Raw genomic sequence first — 19,058 nt, 5'->3', positions numbered from 1 at the left:
CACTAACAGAACAGTGACCCATCTGGCCCACTAGACTTCTCACTCCTGCTCGCTTCCCTGACCTTCGGACACTCAACAGCTAGACAATTAAGAAGCGGTGGGCAATGTCTCATGGGGCTTGCAGCAATTATCAGAGCAGTTTAATAACCATGCTGTTACTCTGTGCCATTACTCTGCCAAGAGAATTTTAGATTCTTCTAATGTAAAACTATAAAAAAAGACAACGTATGACAAAACAAAAAGGTGAGGAAAAATATTCATACACCATCTGTTTCCAGATCCCTCTTGAGCAAGGCTGATTCTGATTCCATCTCAGCTTCAGAAACTTTTACAATAACTAGCGTTTCAAAAATACTCCAACATCACCCGCACCGCAGCTGCCCGTTGCTTCAGAGGCTGGAAATTGACTTTACAAGCACTCTGTCAGAAAGCAGCTTTCCTGACACCTGCATTCATCCATCAATCCAAGCCAGCCATAGATCAGCTGCCCGCTTCTGGCAGCCAGCCATGCCAATTAGCTGCTGGGGTGAGACAACCGCGCCCGCCACTGCCCGTGCCAGCCACAGGTCCTGCCAATTAGGCCTGACCTCTGTCTGACCAAATACTGGCGCTGACACATTGGCACTGCGTGTGGGCATCACAGTCTGGATGTCTGGATGGACCAGGGCAGAGTGGGCAGTAAGTAATGGCTAGTCAACAGGCACTCCCAGAGAGAGAATGTGGCACACACACAGCAGGGATTCATATCCTTTGATTGGATGTCAGTTGCCTATTAGCGCTACCACACACACACACACACACTTTCGGACTCCAACACATAAAGCCTTGGTGAGTCCCCCAGATAAAGAGAGGCAGGTTTGCAGATGAGCAGCACCTCCAGTGGCAGGGGAATGAGACAGACTGACTGGCTTCTGAAGGACACACTGCTAACATGACTGACCCCTAAAGCCAAGGACACACTGCTAACATGACTGACCCCTAAAGCCAAGGACACACGGCTAACATGACTGACCCCTAAAGCCAAGGACACACTGCTAACATGACTGACAGCGAAAACCAAGGACACACTGCTAACATGACTGACAGCGAAAACCAAGGACACACTGCTAACATGACTGACCCCTAAAACCAAGAACACACGGCTAACATGACTGACCCCTAAAGCCAAGGACACACTGCTAACATGACTGACTAAACCTAACTCCAGATGTTAGCTCACAAGGTTAAGGAATATTCAGTTGAAGAGGTTTCTGAAAGAGACATATATTCTCATCTAGGGACACAGAACTAACTAACTAACTAACTAACTATTCTTCCCCTGTTTATCTGACTCCAAACTAAAGACACGGAACGGAGGAGGATTCTTCCCCTGTTTATCTGACTCCAAACTAAAGACACGGAGGAGGATTCTTCCCCTGTTTATCTGACTCCAAACTAAAGACACGGAACGGAGGAGGATTCTTCCCCTGTTTATCTGACTCCAAACTAAAGACACGGAACGGAGGAGGATTCTTCCCCTGTTTATCTGACTCCAAACTAAAGACACGAAGGAGGATTCTTCCCCTGTTTATCTGACTCCAAACTAAAGACACGGAACGGAGGAGGATTCTTCCCCTGTTTATCTGACTCCAAACTAAAGACACGGAACGGAGGAGGATTCTTCCCCTGTTTATCTGACTCCAAACTAAAAGACACAGAGCTGGATTCTTCCCCTGTTTATCTGACTCCAAACTAAAGACACGGAACGGAGGAGGATTCTTCCCCTGTTTATCTGACTCCAAACTAAAGACACGGAACGGAGGAGGATTCTTCCCCTGTTTATCTGACTCCAAACTAAAGACACGGAGGTCAATTCTTCCCCTGTTTATCTGACTCCAAACTAAAGACACGGAGGAGGATTCTTCCCCTGTTTATCTGACTCCAAACTAAAGACACGGAGCTGGATTCTTCCCCTGTTTATCTGACTCCAAACTAAAGACACTGAGCTGGATTCTTCCCCTGTTTATCTGACTCCAAACTAAAGACACGGAGGAGGATTCGCTTCATGGATTTCTCTTGCTCCCTGGTGGAATCTTTTTATTTTGTTGAAAAAAGGGGAGGCTGTTTTTCAAATGCCACCTACAAATCCATCCAATTCAAAACCCAGCAAGTCTCCTCTAATACCTGGGAAATTAAATTGTGGTGCATTATCAGCAGGGCCCAGTAGGCTGTATGTACAACGCAACAGCATTTGAAGTACACGTTTGTGCAAAGGGGACATTTGCTGGAGACGGCACTTTTTCTAAGGAAGAGAGGGAAGGAGAGAAAGAGGAAGGGGAAGAGAGAAGAGTGGGAGAGGGGTGGTGGTTGTGTAAGCTTAACGGAAGTCATTTTCAGGCCAGCCGAGCATCAAATGAAGACAGTTTAACTGGAGCATAGGTAGATTTTACGCTGGCAGAGAGAGAAGATGGGCTTGAGGGAGACTGAGGGAGAGCAGTCGTCACGCGTTACATTAAACCCCACTGTTAACTAGAAAGAAAGGACTTCATGCCAACTCACATTAAAGCCTGGTTATATTGATAGGGCAGACAAACAAAGACAGAGATTTAACCTGGCTACTGCTTCAGACTGCCATTATATCATCAGACTGCCATCATCAAGATAATAAGATATAGATAACTATGACAACAGTAATTGTGGTCCATTCAGTTAAAGTGGGAGGATAAACAACAGGAGTGTATAATTGGATGCAACATATGAGATGGGATAACAATCCACAGGCTTGGAGGTCCATTCTGTTTCTGTTCAGAGGAGCCTTCAAATAACAGTCTAGAAATCAACAACCGTTTGTTCTTCACGTCACAAAAAAGCAATGCGACCGGTAACGGAGTTATGAAAAAAACAAAACACCTGCTGCTATTCCACCGACTTCTTAACGGAAGTGAAGAAAGGGCGGCCATTTTACACTCTAAGCGTATATTTTAAAAAGGAGGAGTTTTTTGAGGGGGACTCTGACAAATCCGCCACTGTGGACCGTGGAGCTCAAGATGGATGACTCTGGGTTTGATTGAAATGTCTGCCTTGGGGTTGAGCCTGTGTCTGGACTGGAATGGTGTGGCTTGTGATTGATTGGCTGTTCTGAGAGTTTTCGACTCCGGAGGGCAAGAATCGTTGAAAAGCAAAAAGGGATGGAGAAGTCTATGATTTCATTGCAGACACACGGACGGACATGCAGACTGTGACTGTGTCTGGTGGCCTATGTCATACGTCAATGTCATTTTCTCTTCCTCATTGGTTACCATTCACAGCATGATTAGACTAGACTGAAGTGGATTAGCCTAACATTCACACTGCTACTAGTCAGGAAGTACTGTGCTGCTTTGCTTAAAGCTTACACAGGCATTATTCATATTCAAATCAGCGAGATTAATAATGATGTGTTTTTTGTGTGGAACTTAACCCATCATTCCTTCAGGACTGAGATACGAACCATCCAATGGCTGCAACATTCTCCACTTGAATAACATACCGGTAACTCATCAACAACAACAAACGGGACTGTTTTGAAGTGCTTTTGTTATGAAATATTCATTTCTGTCGAGATAAAAAAATCCCATCAAGAAACGCACGTCCTTTGGACCCCTCCATTACGTCCGGTTATAGAAGACTGTACTACAGTTTAAGTGTTTTTTCTATAATGAAACCCCTTCTATCCACGTTGCCTCCAACCTTTACACACACATCCGCCTGAGTGGCAGAACACACGTGAGCCTTCACACAGTGGCATGTTCCCCAGCTATAGGACTGGTACATACGGCTGCTGCCTGCTGAGAGAACAATAAACAATGCTTAGCGCTTCCTAGTTTAAATGACCGTGGCAGCACCTTAGGGCAGGGGTGTCAAACTCCTTCCATAGGGGAGTATCTGCTGTTTTTAGTTTTTTCCTTTAAATTTGTGTCCAATTAAAGACCCAGACAACCAGGCGAGAGGGCTTCCTAACTAATCAGTGAGCTTAACAGATCAATCAAAGACAAGAGAGGAGTAAAAACATGCAGACACTCGGCTCTCCGTGGAATGAGTTTGACACCTGTGCCTTAGGGGAATACAGTTACACAAGGGAAGCAGAGAGAAGTGGGAAGTCAGGGGGAAACGTCTTATTAACGTCGCAGGAGCAGGAGGAATGGGTTTTATTAACGTCGCAGGGGGGAACGTCTTATTAACGTCGTAGGAGCAGGAGGAACGGGTTTTATTAACGTCGCAGGGGGGAACGTCTTATTAACGTCGTAGGAGCAGGAGGAATGGGTTTTATTAACGTCGCAGGGGGGAACAGGCTTTATTAACGTCGTAGAAGAGGGGGAATGGGCTTTATTAACGTCGTAGAAGAGGGGGAATGGGTTTTATTAACGTCGCAGGGGGGAACGGGTTTTATTAACGTCGCAGGGGGGAACAGGCTTTATTAACGTCGTAGAAGAGGGGGAACAGGCTTTATTAATGTCGTAGAAGAGGGGGAATGGGCTTTATTAACGTCGTAGAAGAGGGGCAACAGGCTTTATTAATGTCGTAGAAGAGGGGCAATGGGCTTTATTAACGTCGCAGGGGGGAATGGGCTTTATTAACGTTGTAGAAGAGGGGGAACGGGCTTTATTAACGTCGTAGAAGAGGGGGAACGGGCTTTATTAACGTCGCAGGGGGGAATGGGCTTTAATAATGTCGTAGAAGAGGGGGAATGGGCTTTATTAACGTCGTAGGGGGAACGGGGTTTATTAACGTCGTAGAAGAGGGGGAATGGGCTTTATTAACGTCGTAGGGGGAATAGTATAGACTAGTGGGAATAGTATAGGTGTGTGATAATGCGCTGACGCAGATCCTCAAGTCTGTGTACTGGACTACGTAGAGATACTGTGGGTTGAACATATGATACAGGCAGCACAAAGGTCTAAAGAAAAACACAACAAATACTTTGAGTTTGGAAGTTAACATCCAGTCAACCTCCAAATCACAGAACTCTATAGTCATAAATTATTCTTAGTCACAAGGCGTATGGCTATCAATGTTAGAAATAAAACAGGAACATCCAGGCTACTAGCCTATACAGCCTTGTGTGTGTGTATGTGTGTGTCCACTCAGGCTTAAATGGCCATCGAGACAATTCCCCTGGAAGGCCGCGTAATTGGTGGCTAATGCCATGGCGGTGTTGCCATTACAGGATGGCGTGGGGAGCATGCGAGCACAGTACACCTCTACCACTGTGTGTGATGTACCGGGGGTTCTATAGGGCCCTGCTGCCGTGGCGACGTGACATGCATCCTGATGAGAAGACCAATCAATACCTCGTAGAATCAGGAGACTGAGGAGAGAAAACACAACAACTAGCGCTTTCTTCTACCGCTCCAGCCTGACTTATGTAGAGCTTATGTAGGCTAGCCTCTATACCCGGGCCTTACTTATTCACCTGCACTCCTCTTCCTACACTCTGTTTCTCTTCAACCACTATCTTATTCACCTGCACTCCTCTTCCTCCACTCTGTTTCTCTTCAACCACTATCTTATTCACCTGCACTCCTCTTCCTACACTCTGTTTCTCTTCAACCACTATCTTATTCACCTGCACTCCTCTTCCTACACTCTGTTTCTCTTCAACCACTATCTTCTTCACCTGCTCTCCTCTTCCTACACTCTGTGTCTCTTCATCCTCTCTTATTCACCTGCTCTCCTCTTCCTCCACTCTGTTTCTCTTCATCCTCTCTTATTCACCTGCTCTCCTCTTCCTCCACTCTGTTTCTCTTCAACCACTATCTTCTTCACCTGCTCTCCTCTTCCTACACTCTGTTTCTCTTCAACCACTATCTTATTCACCTGCTCTCCTCTTCCTACACTCTGTTTCTCTTCATCCTCTCTTATTCACCTGCTCTCCTCTTCCTACACTCTGTTTCTCTTCAACCACTATCTTATTCACCTGCTCTCCTCTTCCTCCACTCTGTTTCTCTTCAACCACTATCTTATTCACCTGCTCTCCTCTTCCTACACTCTGTTTCTCTTCAACCACTATCTTATTCACCTGCTCTCCTCTTCCTACACTCTGTTTCTCTTCATCCTCTCTTATTCACCTGCTCTCCTCTTCCTCCACTCTGTTTCTCTTCAACCACTATCTTATTCACCTGCTCTCCTCTTCCTACACTCTGTTTCTCTTCAACCACTATCTTATTCACCTGCTCTCCTCTTCCTACACTCTGTTTCTCTTCATCCTCTATCTTATTCACCTGCTCTCCTCTTCCCATCCCCTCTTCATCCTCTATCACCTAGTATTCCAATCACTCCCCTTACAACCAGTTTCACTGACATTCCTCCATGGAATAAATCCAGCCTCTCTCTGGTTATATGCTGTAACGCTGTAGCACAGTATTTTCTTCCCAAGACTTAACAATAAGACCAAGGTGTTTCTTTATAATTGGGAAGAAAATACACTTGCTGTAATAGCAAAGCATCACTTTTTGTAGATCCAGGGACAGGCTTGCTAAGAACCAAATCCCACAACAGCGTACGGGTTGCAGCCTTGCAGTGGTGTGGGCTTATAGAGAAGACATTTAAAGCTTCTCTATCCGGTAATGTAGCACAGGATCCTCTAGCTCAGTGGCTCCCAACCTTGTCCTTTCTAGGGACCCCCAAATCACCATCAAAAGCTCGAGGACCACCATTCACATAGTGGCTGAATTGTTTCACATTAAACATCTTAGCGGTCAAATTTAGACCTCATGTTATCGGTGAATGTAGCAGATGAAATATATTACAGATGGATGTTTGTATTGGGAAAAGTAATGTAAAACTGTTTATAACAGGCTGAAAACCACTGCTCTGGCTGAATGTAAAATGGTGGTTCCATAGGAACACCATGAATGATCAAGCTGGGCTTTATCAATGACCAGAGAGCATTGATTTGATAAATGTGCTCTGCTAAGTGCAGGGCGGTGGTACGGCAAATGACTTCACAAATCATCTCTGAAAGCACCATCTAGGCTGCAACGTGGGCTTAGTACAGCAACCATGCTGCTCCCAAGGGCCCGTTTTCAAATCCTTTGCGACAATTTTACATTTCCCATTACAAACGCGTTACGTAGTGTCCGTGTCGTGCGATGTAAAGGTGACACACTGATTGACCCATGTTGGAACGATACATATACAAAGTTAGGGGTCATCAAAAAAGCATTTCACGTGCTCCATGTGTAAATGTAGCTTGTATCTATGCCAACCTCATATTTAAAATGTCTACAGAGAAATACATTATTCAGAGTGTCTGTACATTATTCTGAATATCAATCATGAAGTCAGAGTGAACATACTTCTGTAATGAAACTGCTTATTTTTTTCCCCATTTTAAAGCACTGTGCTACTTCAAAGACAGTTGGGGAAGTGTCTTGGCGGCTGAAGAGAGACTGGTAGATTCCCAAATGACACCCTATTCCCTTTATACTGCACTACTTGTGACAAAAGCAGGGCACTAGAAAGGGAATATGGTGCCAATTGGGACGTAGCCAATGAGGAGAGAGAGACAGCCGTCCCAGAGTTAACACCGAAAAACGACAATGAGGGAAGAAGGCGGGCGCCTAGGCTGTCTTTTAAAGGGAAAAGTCCATTTCCAGTTGAAAAGAACAGCGGGCATATGAGAGGACTGACAGCCTTGACAATTACATGAGTAAAATAGGCGCAGACTCGGTGATAACCCCTCAGATTCTATTAAACTCCAGAACTCTAAATGAATTCTCAAACAGGGAAATCATCACACGCTTTCTGCTAAAATAACAGACTTTCCCTCCTCTTCTGCTCTTTACTCCAGTGTGAGAGAGAGACAGAAACAGAAGTGTAAAAAATAATGTTGTCTGTGTGCAAATATCTGTGAGTGTCTGTGTGTGTGTGTGTGCTCAATTTGCATGTACCCACTCAGTTTAACACCCAGCTCCAGTCTCCTGGGACACCCAGCTCCAGTCTCCTGGGACACCCAGCTCCAGTCTCCTGGGACACCCAGCTCCAGTCTCCTGGGACACCCAGCTCCAGTCTCTTGGGGGGAGCGTGTTAAAAGATGGTAAAGGCCCAGGGTTAACCTTGGAGCCAGTAAAATAGTTTTAAACTGTCTCTCTGTATTACTGCCGCCGCTGTGACCTGTACTACAAGGACTGCCACTGCTGTGACCTGTACTACAAGGACTGCCGCGGCTGTGACCTGTACTACAAGGACTGCCACTGCTGTGACCTGTACTACAAGGACTGCCGCTGCTGTGACCTGTACTACAAGGACTGCCACTGCTGTGACCTGTACTACAAGGACTGCCACTGGTGTGACCTGTACTACAAGGACTGCCACTGCTGTGACCTGTACTACAAGGACTGCCGCTGGTGTGACCTGTACTACAAGGACTGCCGCTGCTGTGACCTGTACTACAAGGACTGCCGCCGCTGTGACCTGTACTACAAGGACTGCCGCTGCTGTGACCTGTACTACAAGGACTGCTGCTGCTGTGACCTGTACTACAAGGACTGCCACTGCTGTGACCTGTACTACAAGGACTACTGCTGTGACCTGTACTACAAGGACTGCCACTGCTGTGACCTGTACTACAAGGACTGCCGCGGCTGTGACCTGTACTACAAGGACTGCCACTGCTGTGACCTGTACTACAAGGACTGCTGCTGTGACCTGTACTACAAGGACTGCCGCTGCTGTGACCTGTACTACAAGGACTACTGCTGCTGTGACCTGTACTACAAGGACTACTGCTGTGACCTGTACTACAAGGACTGCCGCTGCTGTGACCTGTACTACAAGGACTGCCGCGGCTGTGACCTGTACTACAAGGACTGCCACTGCTGTGACCTGTACTACAAGGACTGCTGCCGCTGTGACCTGTACTACAAGGACTGCCGCTGGTGTGACCTGTACTACAAGGACTGCCGCTGCTGTGACCTGTACTACAAGGACTGCCGCGGCTGTGACCTGTACTACAAGGACTGCCACTGCTGTGACCTGTACTACAAGGACTGCTGCCGCTGTGACCTGTACTACAAGGACTGCCGCTGGTGTGACCTGTACTACAAGGACTGCTGCCGCTGTGACCTGTACTACAAGGACTGCCGCTGCTGTGACCTGTACTACAAGGACTGCTGCCGCTGTGACCTGTACTACAAGGACTGCCGCTGCTGTGACCTGTACTACAAGGACTGCCGCTGCTGTGACCTGTACTACAAGGACTGTCGCTGGTGTGACCTGTACTACAAGGACTGCCGCTGCTGTGACCTGTACTACAAGGACTGCCGCTGCTATGACCTGTACTACAAGGACTGCCACTGGTGTGACCTGTACTACAAGGACTGCTGCTGTGACCTGTACTACAAGGACTGCCGCTGCTATGACCTGTACTACAAGGACTGCCACTGGTGTGACCTGTACTACAAGGACTGCTGCTGTGACCTGTACTACAAGGACTGCCGCCGCTGTGACCTGTACTACAAGGACTGCCGCTGCTGTGACCTGTACTACAAGGACTGCCGCTGCTGTGACCTGTACTACAAGGACTGCCGCTGCTGTGACCTGTACTACAAGGACTGCCGCCGCTGTGACCTGTACTACAAGGACTGCCGCCGCTGTGACCTGTACTACAAGGACTGCTGCTGCTGTGACCTGTACTACAAGGACTGCCGCGGCTGTGACCTGTACTACAAGGACTGCCGCGACCTGTACTACAAGGACTGCCGCTGCTGTGACCTGTACTACAAGGACTGCCACTGCTGTGACCTGTACTACAAGGACTGCCGCGACCTGTACTACAAGGACTGCCGCTGCTGTGACCTGTACTACAAGGACTGCCGCTGCTGTGACCTGTACTACAAGGACTGCCGCTGGTGTGACCTGTACTACAAGGACTGCTGCTGCTGTGACCTGTACTACAAGGACTGCCGCTGCTGTGACCTGTACTACAAGGACTGCTGCTGTGACCTGTACTACAAGGACTGCCGCCGCTGTGACCTGTACTACAAGGACTGCTGCTGCTGTGACCTGTACTACAAGGACTGCCACTGCTGTGACCTGTACTACAAGGACTGCCGCTGCTGTGACCTGTACTACAAGGACTGCTGCTGCTGTGACCTGTACTACAAGGACTGCTGTGACCTGTACTACAAGGACTGTACCTGCTGTGACCTGTACTACAAGGACTGCCGCGACCTGTACTACAAGGACTGCCGCTGCTGTGACCTGTACTACAAGGACTGCCGCTGATGTGACCTGTACTACAAGGACTGCCGCTGGTGTGACCTGTACTACAAGGACTGCTGCTGCTGTGACCTGTACTACAAGGACTGCCGCTGCTGTGACCTGTACTACAAGGACTGCCGCTGCTGTGACCTGTACTACAAGGACTGCCACTGGTGTGACCTGTACTACAAGGACTGCCACTGGTGTGACCTGTACTACAAGGACTGCCACTGCTGTGACCTGTACTACAAGGACTGCCGCTGCTGTGACCTGTACTACAAGGACTGCCACTGGTGTGACCTGTACTACAAGGACTGCTGCTGCTGTGACCTGTACTACAAGGACTGTCGCTGGTGTGACCTGTACTACAAGGACTGCCGCTGGTGTGACCTGTACTACAAGGACTGCCGCTGGTGTGACCTGTACTACAAGGACTGCCGCTGCTGTGACCTGTACTACAAGGACTGCCACTGCTGTGACCTGTACTACAAGGACTGCCGCTGCTGTGACCTGTACTACAAGGACTGCCGCTGCTGTGACCTGTACTACAAGGACTGCCGCCGCTGTGACCTGTACTACAAGGACTGCCGCTGCTGTGACCTGTACTACAAGGACTGCTGCTGTGACCTGTACTACAAGGACTGCCGCCGCTGTGACCTGTACTACAAGGACTGCCGCCGCTGTGACCTGTACTACAAGGACTGCCGCTGCTGTGACCTGTACTACAAGGACTGCCGCTGCTGTGACCTGTACTACAAGGACTGCCGCCGCTGTGACCTGTACTACAAGGACTGCCGCCGCTGTGACCTGTACTACAAGGACTGCTGCTGCTGTGACCTGTACTACAAGGACTGCTGTGACCTGTACTACAAGGACTGCCACTGCTGTGACCTGTACTACAAGGACTGCCACTGCTGTGACCTGTACTACAAGGACTGCCGCGACCTGTACTACAAGGACTGCCGCTGCTGTGACCTGTACTACAAGGACTGCCGCTGCTGTGACCTGTACTACAAGGACTGCCGCTGGTGTGACCTGTACTACAAGGACTGCTGCTGCTGTGACCTGTACTACAAGGACTGCCGCTGCTGTGACCTGTACTACAAGGACTGCTGCTGTGACCTGTACTACAAGGACTGCCGCCGCTGTGACCTGTACTACAAGGACTGCTGCTGCTGTGACCTGTACTACAAGGACTGCCACTGCTGTGACCTGTACTACAAGGACTGCCACTGCTGTGACCTGTACTACAAGGACTGCCGCTGCTGTGACCTGTACTACAAGGACTGCTGCTGCTGTGACCTGTACTACAAGGACTGCTGTGACCTGTACTACAAGGACTGCCACTGCTGTGACCTGTACTACAAGGACTGCCGCGACCTGTACTACAAGGACTGCCGCTGCTGTGACCTGTACTACAAGGACTGCCGCTGCTGTGACCTGTACTACAAGGACTGCCGCTGGTGTGACCTGTACTACAAGGACTGCTGCTGCTGTGACCTGTACTACAAGGACTGCCGCTGCTGTGACCTGTACTACAAGGACTGCCGCTGCTGTGACCTGTACTACAAGGACTGCCACTGGTGTGACCTGTACTACAAGGACTGCCACTGGTGTGACCTGTACTACAAGGACTGCCACTGGTGTGACCTGTACTACAAGGACTGCCACTGCTGTGACCTGTACTACAAGGACTGCCATTGCTGTGACCTGTACTACAAGGACTGCCGCTGCTGTGACCTGTACTACAAGGACTGCTGCCGCTGTGACCTGTACTACAAGGACTGCCACTGGTGTGACCTGTACTACAAGGACTGCCGCTGCTGTGACCTGTACTACAAGGACTGCCACTGGTGTGACCTGTACTACAAGGACTGCCGCTGCTGTGACCTGTACTACAAGGACTGCCGCTGGTGTGACCTGTACTACAAGGACTGCCGCCGCTGTGACCTGTACTACAAGGACTGCCGCCGCTGTGACCTGTACTACAAGGACTGCCGCTGCTGTGACCCGTTCTACAGTACAGTACAGGACAGAAGCATGTAACAGTACTGGTAACTTAACTTCTGTCAGATGTCATGTCTCACCTTGAACCTTAACCCAGAGCGCAGAGGTTTTCCCCACTGATCATCTGGACAAATCACCATTTCACAGGTGTTCACATCTTGCGAATTTCAGAAGGGGAGGGGACATTTGGCCCACAGACTTGCCCAGAACTCGCAAAGAGAGGGAGGTGGAGCTACCGCCCTGCTTCCGTTCCCCATTGTAGTATCTTTTGGAACACGTTGGCCCCCAGAACTGGAGCCTTGCCAACTTGTTGTTGTAAACACATGCCAACTTGTTGTTGTAAACACATGCCAACTTGTTGTTGGCAGGGCTACAGTCCATATGACTGATCTGAGCTATCCGGACATTATTTTAACAGCACCAAGAGAGGACAGACACTTACATGGAGATACATGGCTGGTCCTATCCCTCCCTCCTTCCCTCCAAAAAAATCATTAAATTAAAGATGACAAAGAACAAAACAGCTCTCTTCACAGATGCTGAAGGCGTATAGAGTCCCAGCTCTTCCTCCCCACCTCCCTCACTTTTAAATTTTTTCGATTGGATCGTCGTTCCGAGCGAGGGATCCCTGATACACTCATCCTGCGGCGTGGTGGAATCGCGGCACGCCATGGCGTCTCGGCCCCCCAAAATGATTCATTTTTCTATTACAGCAATGAGCGTGTGAAATGAGCTATATAATCAATAGCGTAGGTTTGTAAACAGGGCCCGTTCTCCGGGGAGCGTGTTGTGCATGTGTGTGTGTGTGCGCTGGTTGTGAGAGAATCTGTTGGCTGTCAAGGCAATGCAGGGATGACGCTGGTCTTGCTATATGTTTACAAGGGCTATTTACAGCAAATAAAGCCATAACTCTCTAAAATGAGGGTGGCTTTCTCAGACACAACATCATAAAGGAAATAAGGGGACAGTGAAATATAAGAGGGCCCTGTAGGAAGATCAATTTCAGTTTAACCTAATCATATAGTGGTGATCATCACAATGATATGGTGGAAGTGAAACCCCTCATTTCTCAGGTCTCTGAGGGGCTAGCGCGTGTGTGTATGTTCGTTCATGTGTGTCTAAGAATAATCAATCATTTGGCGGGTGCTTATATTTGTCCTGTTACACATTTGTATTAGTGTGTAATGCAAATGCTCTTATTGCGTGTGTGTGTGTGTGTAAGGGGTCACACAGGTCAGACGGCTCTATAGACTTCAGTTCACGGCTATGCTCACACACCCGAGACGTGTCACCGCTCCAGTCGTGACCTGTCAATTACCACATATGGATGTGTGTGTGTGTGTGTGTGTGTGTGTGTGTGTGTGTGTGTGTGTGTGTTTAACCAATGATGGAAGGGAGCAATATTTCATATGAAAGAAGTGTCATTTCTATGCATTCAAGCTAGAATACAAAAATACATGACTGGTTCCTGCTAAACTGCCCAATTAACAGTGCAGCCATTTAAATTCTAACCTCCTGTACCTCTTCCTGTCCTCAGAAGAGTATTAACAGCACTGCAAGACATTTGCTAGTAGTTTCAACAGAAGTTATATGAAGGGCACAGCTCCAAGATCCAGACAAAATGTGAATATCATCTGCAGATGAAAAGCTAAAAAGTGGTAAAACTGGGAAATGTTGAAATGTAGCCGACGGGTCATGTTTCAGTGGAGTACGGTATAGCATTAGAACAAGATGTTTTACAGATACTAAGATAATACTATATAGTCCTCATGTTTCAGTGGAGTACGGTATAGCATTAGAACAAGATGTTTTACAGATACTAAGATAATACTATATAGTCCTCATGTTTCAGTGGAGTACGGTATAGCATTAGAACAAGATGTTTTACAGATACTAAGATAATACTATATAGTCCTCATGTTTCAGTGGAGTACGGTATAGCATTAGAACAAGATGTATTACAGATACTAAGATAATACTATATAGTCCTCATGTTTCAGTGGAGTACGGTATAGCATCAGAACAAGATGTTTTACAGATACTAAGATAATACTATATAGTCCTCATGTTTCAGTGGAGTACGGTATAGCATTAGAGCAAGATGTTTTACAGATACTAAGATAATACTATATAGTCCTCATGTTTCAGTGGAGTACGGTATAGCATTAGAACAAGATGTTTTACAGATACTAAGATAATACTATATAGTCCTCATGTTTCAGTGGAGTACGGTATAGCATCAGAACAAGATGTTTTACAGATACTAAGATAATACTATATAGTCCTCATGTTTCAGTGGAGTACGGTATAGCATTAGAACAAGATGTTTTACAGATACTAAGATAATACTATATAGTCCTCATGTTTCAGTGGAGTACGGTATAGCATCAGAACAAGATGTTTTACAGATACTAAGATAATACTATATAGTCCTCATGTTTCAGTGGAGTACGGTATAGCATCAGAACAAGATATTTTACAGATACTAAGATAATACTATATAGTCCTCATGTTTCAGTGGAGTACGGTATAGCATTAGAACAAGATGTTTTACAGATACTAAGATAATACTATATAGTCCTCATGTTTCAGTGGAGTACGGTATAGCATCAGAACAAGATATTTTACAGATACTAAGATAATACTATATAGTCCTCATGTTTCAGTGGAGTACGGTATAGCATTAGAACAAGATGTTTTACAGATACTAAGATAATACTATATAGTCCTCATGTTTCAGTGGAGTACGGTATAGCATTAGAACAAGATGTTTTACAGATACTAAGATAATACTATATAGTCCTCATGTTTCAGTGGAGTACGGTATAGCATTAGAACAAGATGTTTTACAGATACTAAGATAATACTATATAGTCCTCATGTTTCAGTGGAGTACGGTATAGCATTAGAACAAGATGTTTTACAGATACTAAGATAATACTATATAGTCCTCATGTTTCAGTGGAGTACGGTATAGCATCAGAACAAGATGTTTTACAGATACTAAGATAATACTATATAGTCCTCATGTTTCAGTGGAGTACGGTATAGCATTAGAACAAGATGTTTTACAGATACTAAGATAATACTATATAGTCCTCATGTTTCAGTGGAGTACGGTATAGCATTAGGATGCCCAGCAGAACAAGATGTTTTACAGATACTAAGATAATACTATATAGTCCTCTGTTTTGGTTATGGGATGGTCCCACCTATGAGGAGCACAGTGATCATCACTCTGGTTACAGAGGGAAATGAGCTGCCATCAGGGACATTACAGTCATCAACCCCTAGCTAGTGGGTGTACAGGCATTTGTTCCAGCCCAGCACTAAAACACGTAATTCACCTAATCAACATCTGGTCTTGATGACTGTGAAAGTCAGTGTTCGTGCTGGGCTGAGACTGGAACAAAACCAATTGACGAAGGGGGGGGTTGAGAAACGGTTGGAGGGGGTTAGGGACTTACGTAAAGCTGGGTGCGTAGCCTCTCGTCCTCAGCGCTGACCTTCTCTCTCATGACAGCTTGCGTCAGGGTATTATGGGTCGTGGCTCTCTCCAGCTCAAGGATACGACCCACCTCATCCTTCACACTGGCCTGGGCCTCAGCCTCAGCAAAGGATGCAGCATGGACCTTCTCCTCCTCCAGCCTGACAGAGACAGACAGTTAACATTTACAACACTAGACAGACAAAGGACAGATGCACATAAGCATACGCAAGCAGACACGTACACACACACACACGATATACACACAAACCTCAAGTTTATGAAAACTGAAAAGTAGTGTGTGTAATTATTAATTATAATTTTGCTGAGTTTGATAGTCACATTGTTTCTTGTAAGTGAATATCTCAGGAATAGTTAAACGAGTTGTCAGGACTATAATAATTGGTATCACATTAAATAAGAGCTCATCAGGAAATGTCCTCTGTAGTGACCACCCAGATGCCATAACTATGTTATTCACCTAAATGAAACATTAGTTCCATAAATGAGCCTTTTAGCCCATACGTGTCCTCTATGACTTGGACGTTATGGTGAACACTCACTAGTCTTTCCCTCTCATTTTAGTAGATGTACTTTGCCGTAATGATCAGATCACACCATGCAACGAGGGATGTAGCCGACAGTCAGAGAGGGAAAATGGACAGTGTTGATAGGCAGGTGAACTGTCCAAAGGGGTTACAAGGTAAAAGTGGGAGGCGGGATTAGGTTGTCTCCTGTCCTCCTTGCTCCTTGCTCAGAAAAGAAGGCAACTTCATAACATAAAATGTACTGTATATACCATATCAAATAATCAATTGTACTTCCCGAATGTAGTATTTTAGCTGTGACAGAACGTACATGTTTTCTTGTAGATTTGCGTTATTCCACAAAGTTCTATCAGGTGCTGCAGTGAGTGGGAGGGGGCTGTATAACCACGTGACGCAGCTCTACCTCACTCTCCAGTCCAATGAGTCAGAGGGGTTTAGGAACAGGCACATTTTGCCGTTATTCCCCTTTAAATCCACAAGCTGGTCTTGTGGTTCGCCAGCTGGCAGAAAGAGGGCGACATTGAAGACTTGAAAATGACAAAGGGTAAAAAGACAGGTTATGTCAGAAGATGATCAATTGAAGTTTGAAAGCTATGACGCAGTAGGTTTTTCTAACCAAGTCTGGCTTTGCTTTGAAATGCCTCAAAGCCCTAAGTTTGGAGATTAATTTAGACGTGACACTTTCCTGCGGAAACCCCCCCGGACATATTTACATAGGAAGAGTAGTGTTATTTTGAGATGGTAAACCTGCACACACTTCCCACCAGGCAGTTGGAACGATGCAACTTTTTGAAGCGTCACTAGGCATTAGATTCTTATAGTTGCCTGGCAACACGTTCATCGCTACACTGCGCTGGTGTGATTGGTGAAGGAAGGTCCCTGAACAGTGAGATCCAAACTGTTCCTCTGTTTAGAATCAAACACGCCAGCCTAATATACAGTGCATTCATAAAGTATTCAGACCCCTTGACTTTTTCCACATTTTGTTAGGTAACAGCCTTATTCTAACATGTATTACATAGATTTGTTTCCCCCTCATCAATCTACACACAATACCTCATAATGACAAAGTAAAACCTTTTTGGGGGACATTTATGCAAATGTATTCAAAAATAAATAATTTACACAAGTATTCAGACCCTTTAGTCAGTACTTTTTGAAGCACCTTTGGCAGCGATTACAGCCCGAGTCTTCTTGGGTATGACGCTACAAGCTTAGGACATCTGTATTTGGGGAGTTTCTCCCATTCTTCTCTGCAGATCCTCTCAAGCTCTGTCAGGCTGGATGGGGAGCGTTGCTGCACAGATATTTTCAGGTCTCTCCAGAGATGTTCGATCGTGTTCAAGTCCGGGTTCTGGCTGGGCCACTCAAGGACATTCAGAGACTTGTCCTAAAGCCACTCCTGAGTTGTGTTGGCTGTGTGCTTAAGGTCATTGTCCGGTTGGAAGGTGAACCTTTGCCCAAGTCTAAGGTCCTGAGCACTCTGGAGTGGGCTGTCATGTTCCTTTTACTGAGGAGGGGCGTCCGTCTGGCAACTCTACCATAAAGGCCTGATTGATGGAGTGCTGCAGAGATGGTTGTCTTTCTGGAAGGTTCTGCCATCTCCACAGAGGAACTCTGGAGCTCGGTCAGAGTGACCATTGGGTTGTTGGTCTCCTCCCTGACCAAGGCCCTTCTCCCCTGATTGCTCAGTTTGGCCGGGCGGCCAGATCTAGGAAGAGTCTTGGTGGTTCCAAACTTCTTCCACTTACGAATGATGGAGGCCCCTGTGTTCTTGGTGACCTTCAATAATGCAGTAATGTATTGGTACCCTTCCCCAGATCTGTTCCTCGACACAATCCTGTCTCGGAGCTCTACGGACAATTCCTTTGACCTCATGGCATGGTCTTTGCTCTGACATGTACAGTCAACTGTGGGACCTTATATAGACAGGTGTGTGCCTTTCCAAATCAAGTTAATTTACCACAGACTCCAATCAAGTTGTAGAAACATCAAGGATGCTCAATGGAAACAGGATGCACCTGAGCTCAATTTCAAGTCTCATACCAAAGGGTCTGAATACTTATATAAATAAGGTATTTCTGTTCCAATACATTTGCAAAAAAATGTTAATACGGTTTTCACTTTGTCATTATGGGGGATTGTGTGTAGATTGATTACATAATTTTTTCTCATCCATTTCAGAATAAGGCTGTAACGTAACAAAATGTGGAATAAAGGGTCTGAATACTTTCAGAAGGCACTGGAAGTGAAGTAAAGACACACTGAACCACTGAGGAGAAATGTGGGTGTAATTAGCCTACAATACTGTCTGAGGAAATATATCAAATCAACTACGTTAACCTACGCTCTAAAATAGAACTTAAACTATTCTATGGCTGAAACAGTAACAGGAAGGCTAGAAATCACAGCTAGATGGGTGGTCCGATAGTGATCAACCAAAATTAAAATAACATTCCTATGACCACCAGTCCACAACAACCCATCATTAAACTGATAGACGAATCAAACAGTTCATCATCCACCACTAAGACCTTCTATAGGTTGACTGGCCCTGGGTGAAATGGCCCAATATACAGCTGATGTTTGGTCTGCTACCTCTGATGTCAGAGAGCAGAGGGGAGCAGGGGTGACGTGCAATGTTTTTCAGAGTGAAGCAGAGCGAGAGGGGGAAGAAGAGAGAGTCTAGCCATGTCCAGTCTCGCAGTCCACTGAGCTGCACATGTCAGCACTCTCCATCCATCATGGGCTCTCTCTCTCACACACACACACACACACACACACAGTAGAATAAC

At 46.4% G+C, this 19,058-nt stretch overlaps 1 protein-coding gene across 2 annotated transcripts in view; it reads right to left on the bottom strand.

The window, feature by feature from the left end:
* LOC110499817 (MICOS complex subunit MIC19) overlaps positions 1–19,058 on the bottom strand; it is a 106,757-nt gene that overhangs the window by 61,075 nt on the left and 26,624 nt on the right. For both annotated transcript variants that reach the window (XM_036945080.1, XM_036945081.1), the window contains exon 5: positions 15,696–15,876. In XM_036945080.1, coding sequence (XP_036800975.1) covers positions 15,696–15,876 — 181 coding nt within the window. The remainder of the gene's footprint in view (positions 1–15,695; positions 15,877–19,058) is intronic.

The sequence above is a fragment of the Oncorhynchus mykiss genome, chromosome 15, assembly GCF_013265735.2.
Source record: "Oncorhynchus mykiss isolate Arlee chromosome 15, USDA_OmykA_1.1, whole genome shotgun sequence".
Lineage (NCBI taxonomy): Eukaryota > Metazoa > Chordata > Actinopteri > Salmoniformes > Salmonidae > Oncorhynchus > Oncorhynchus mykiss.
The sequence above is the reverse complement of the archived record's forward strand: the minus strand, read 5'-3'. Positions and strand labels throughout refer to the sequence as shown.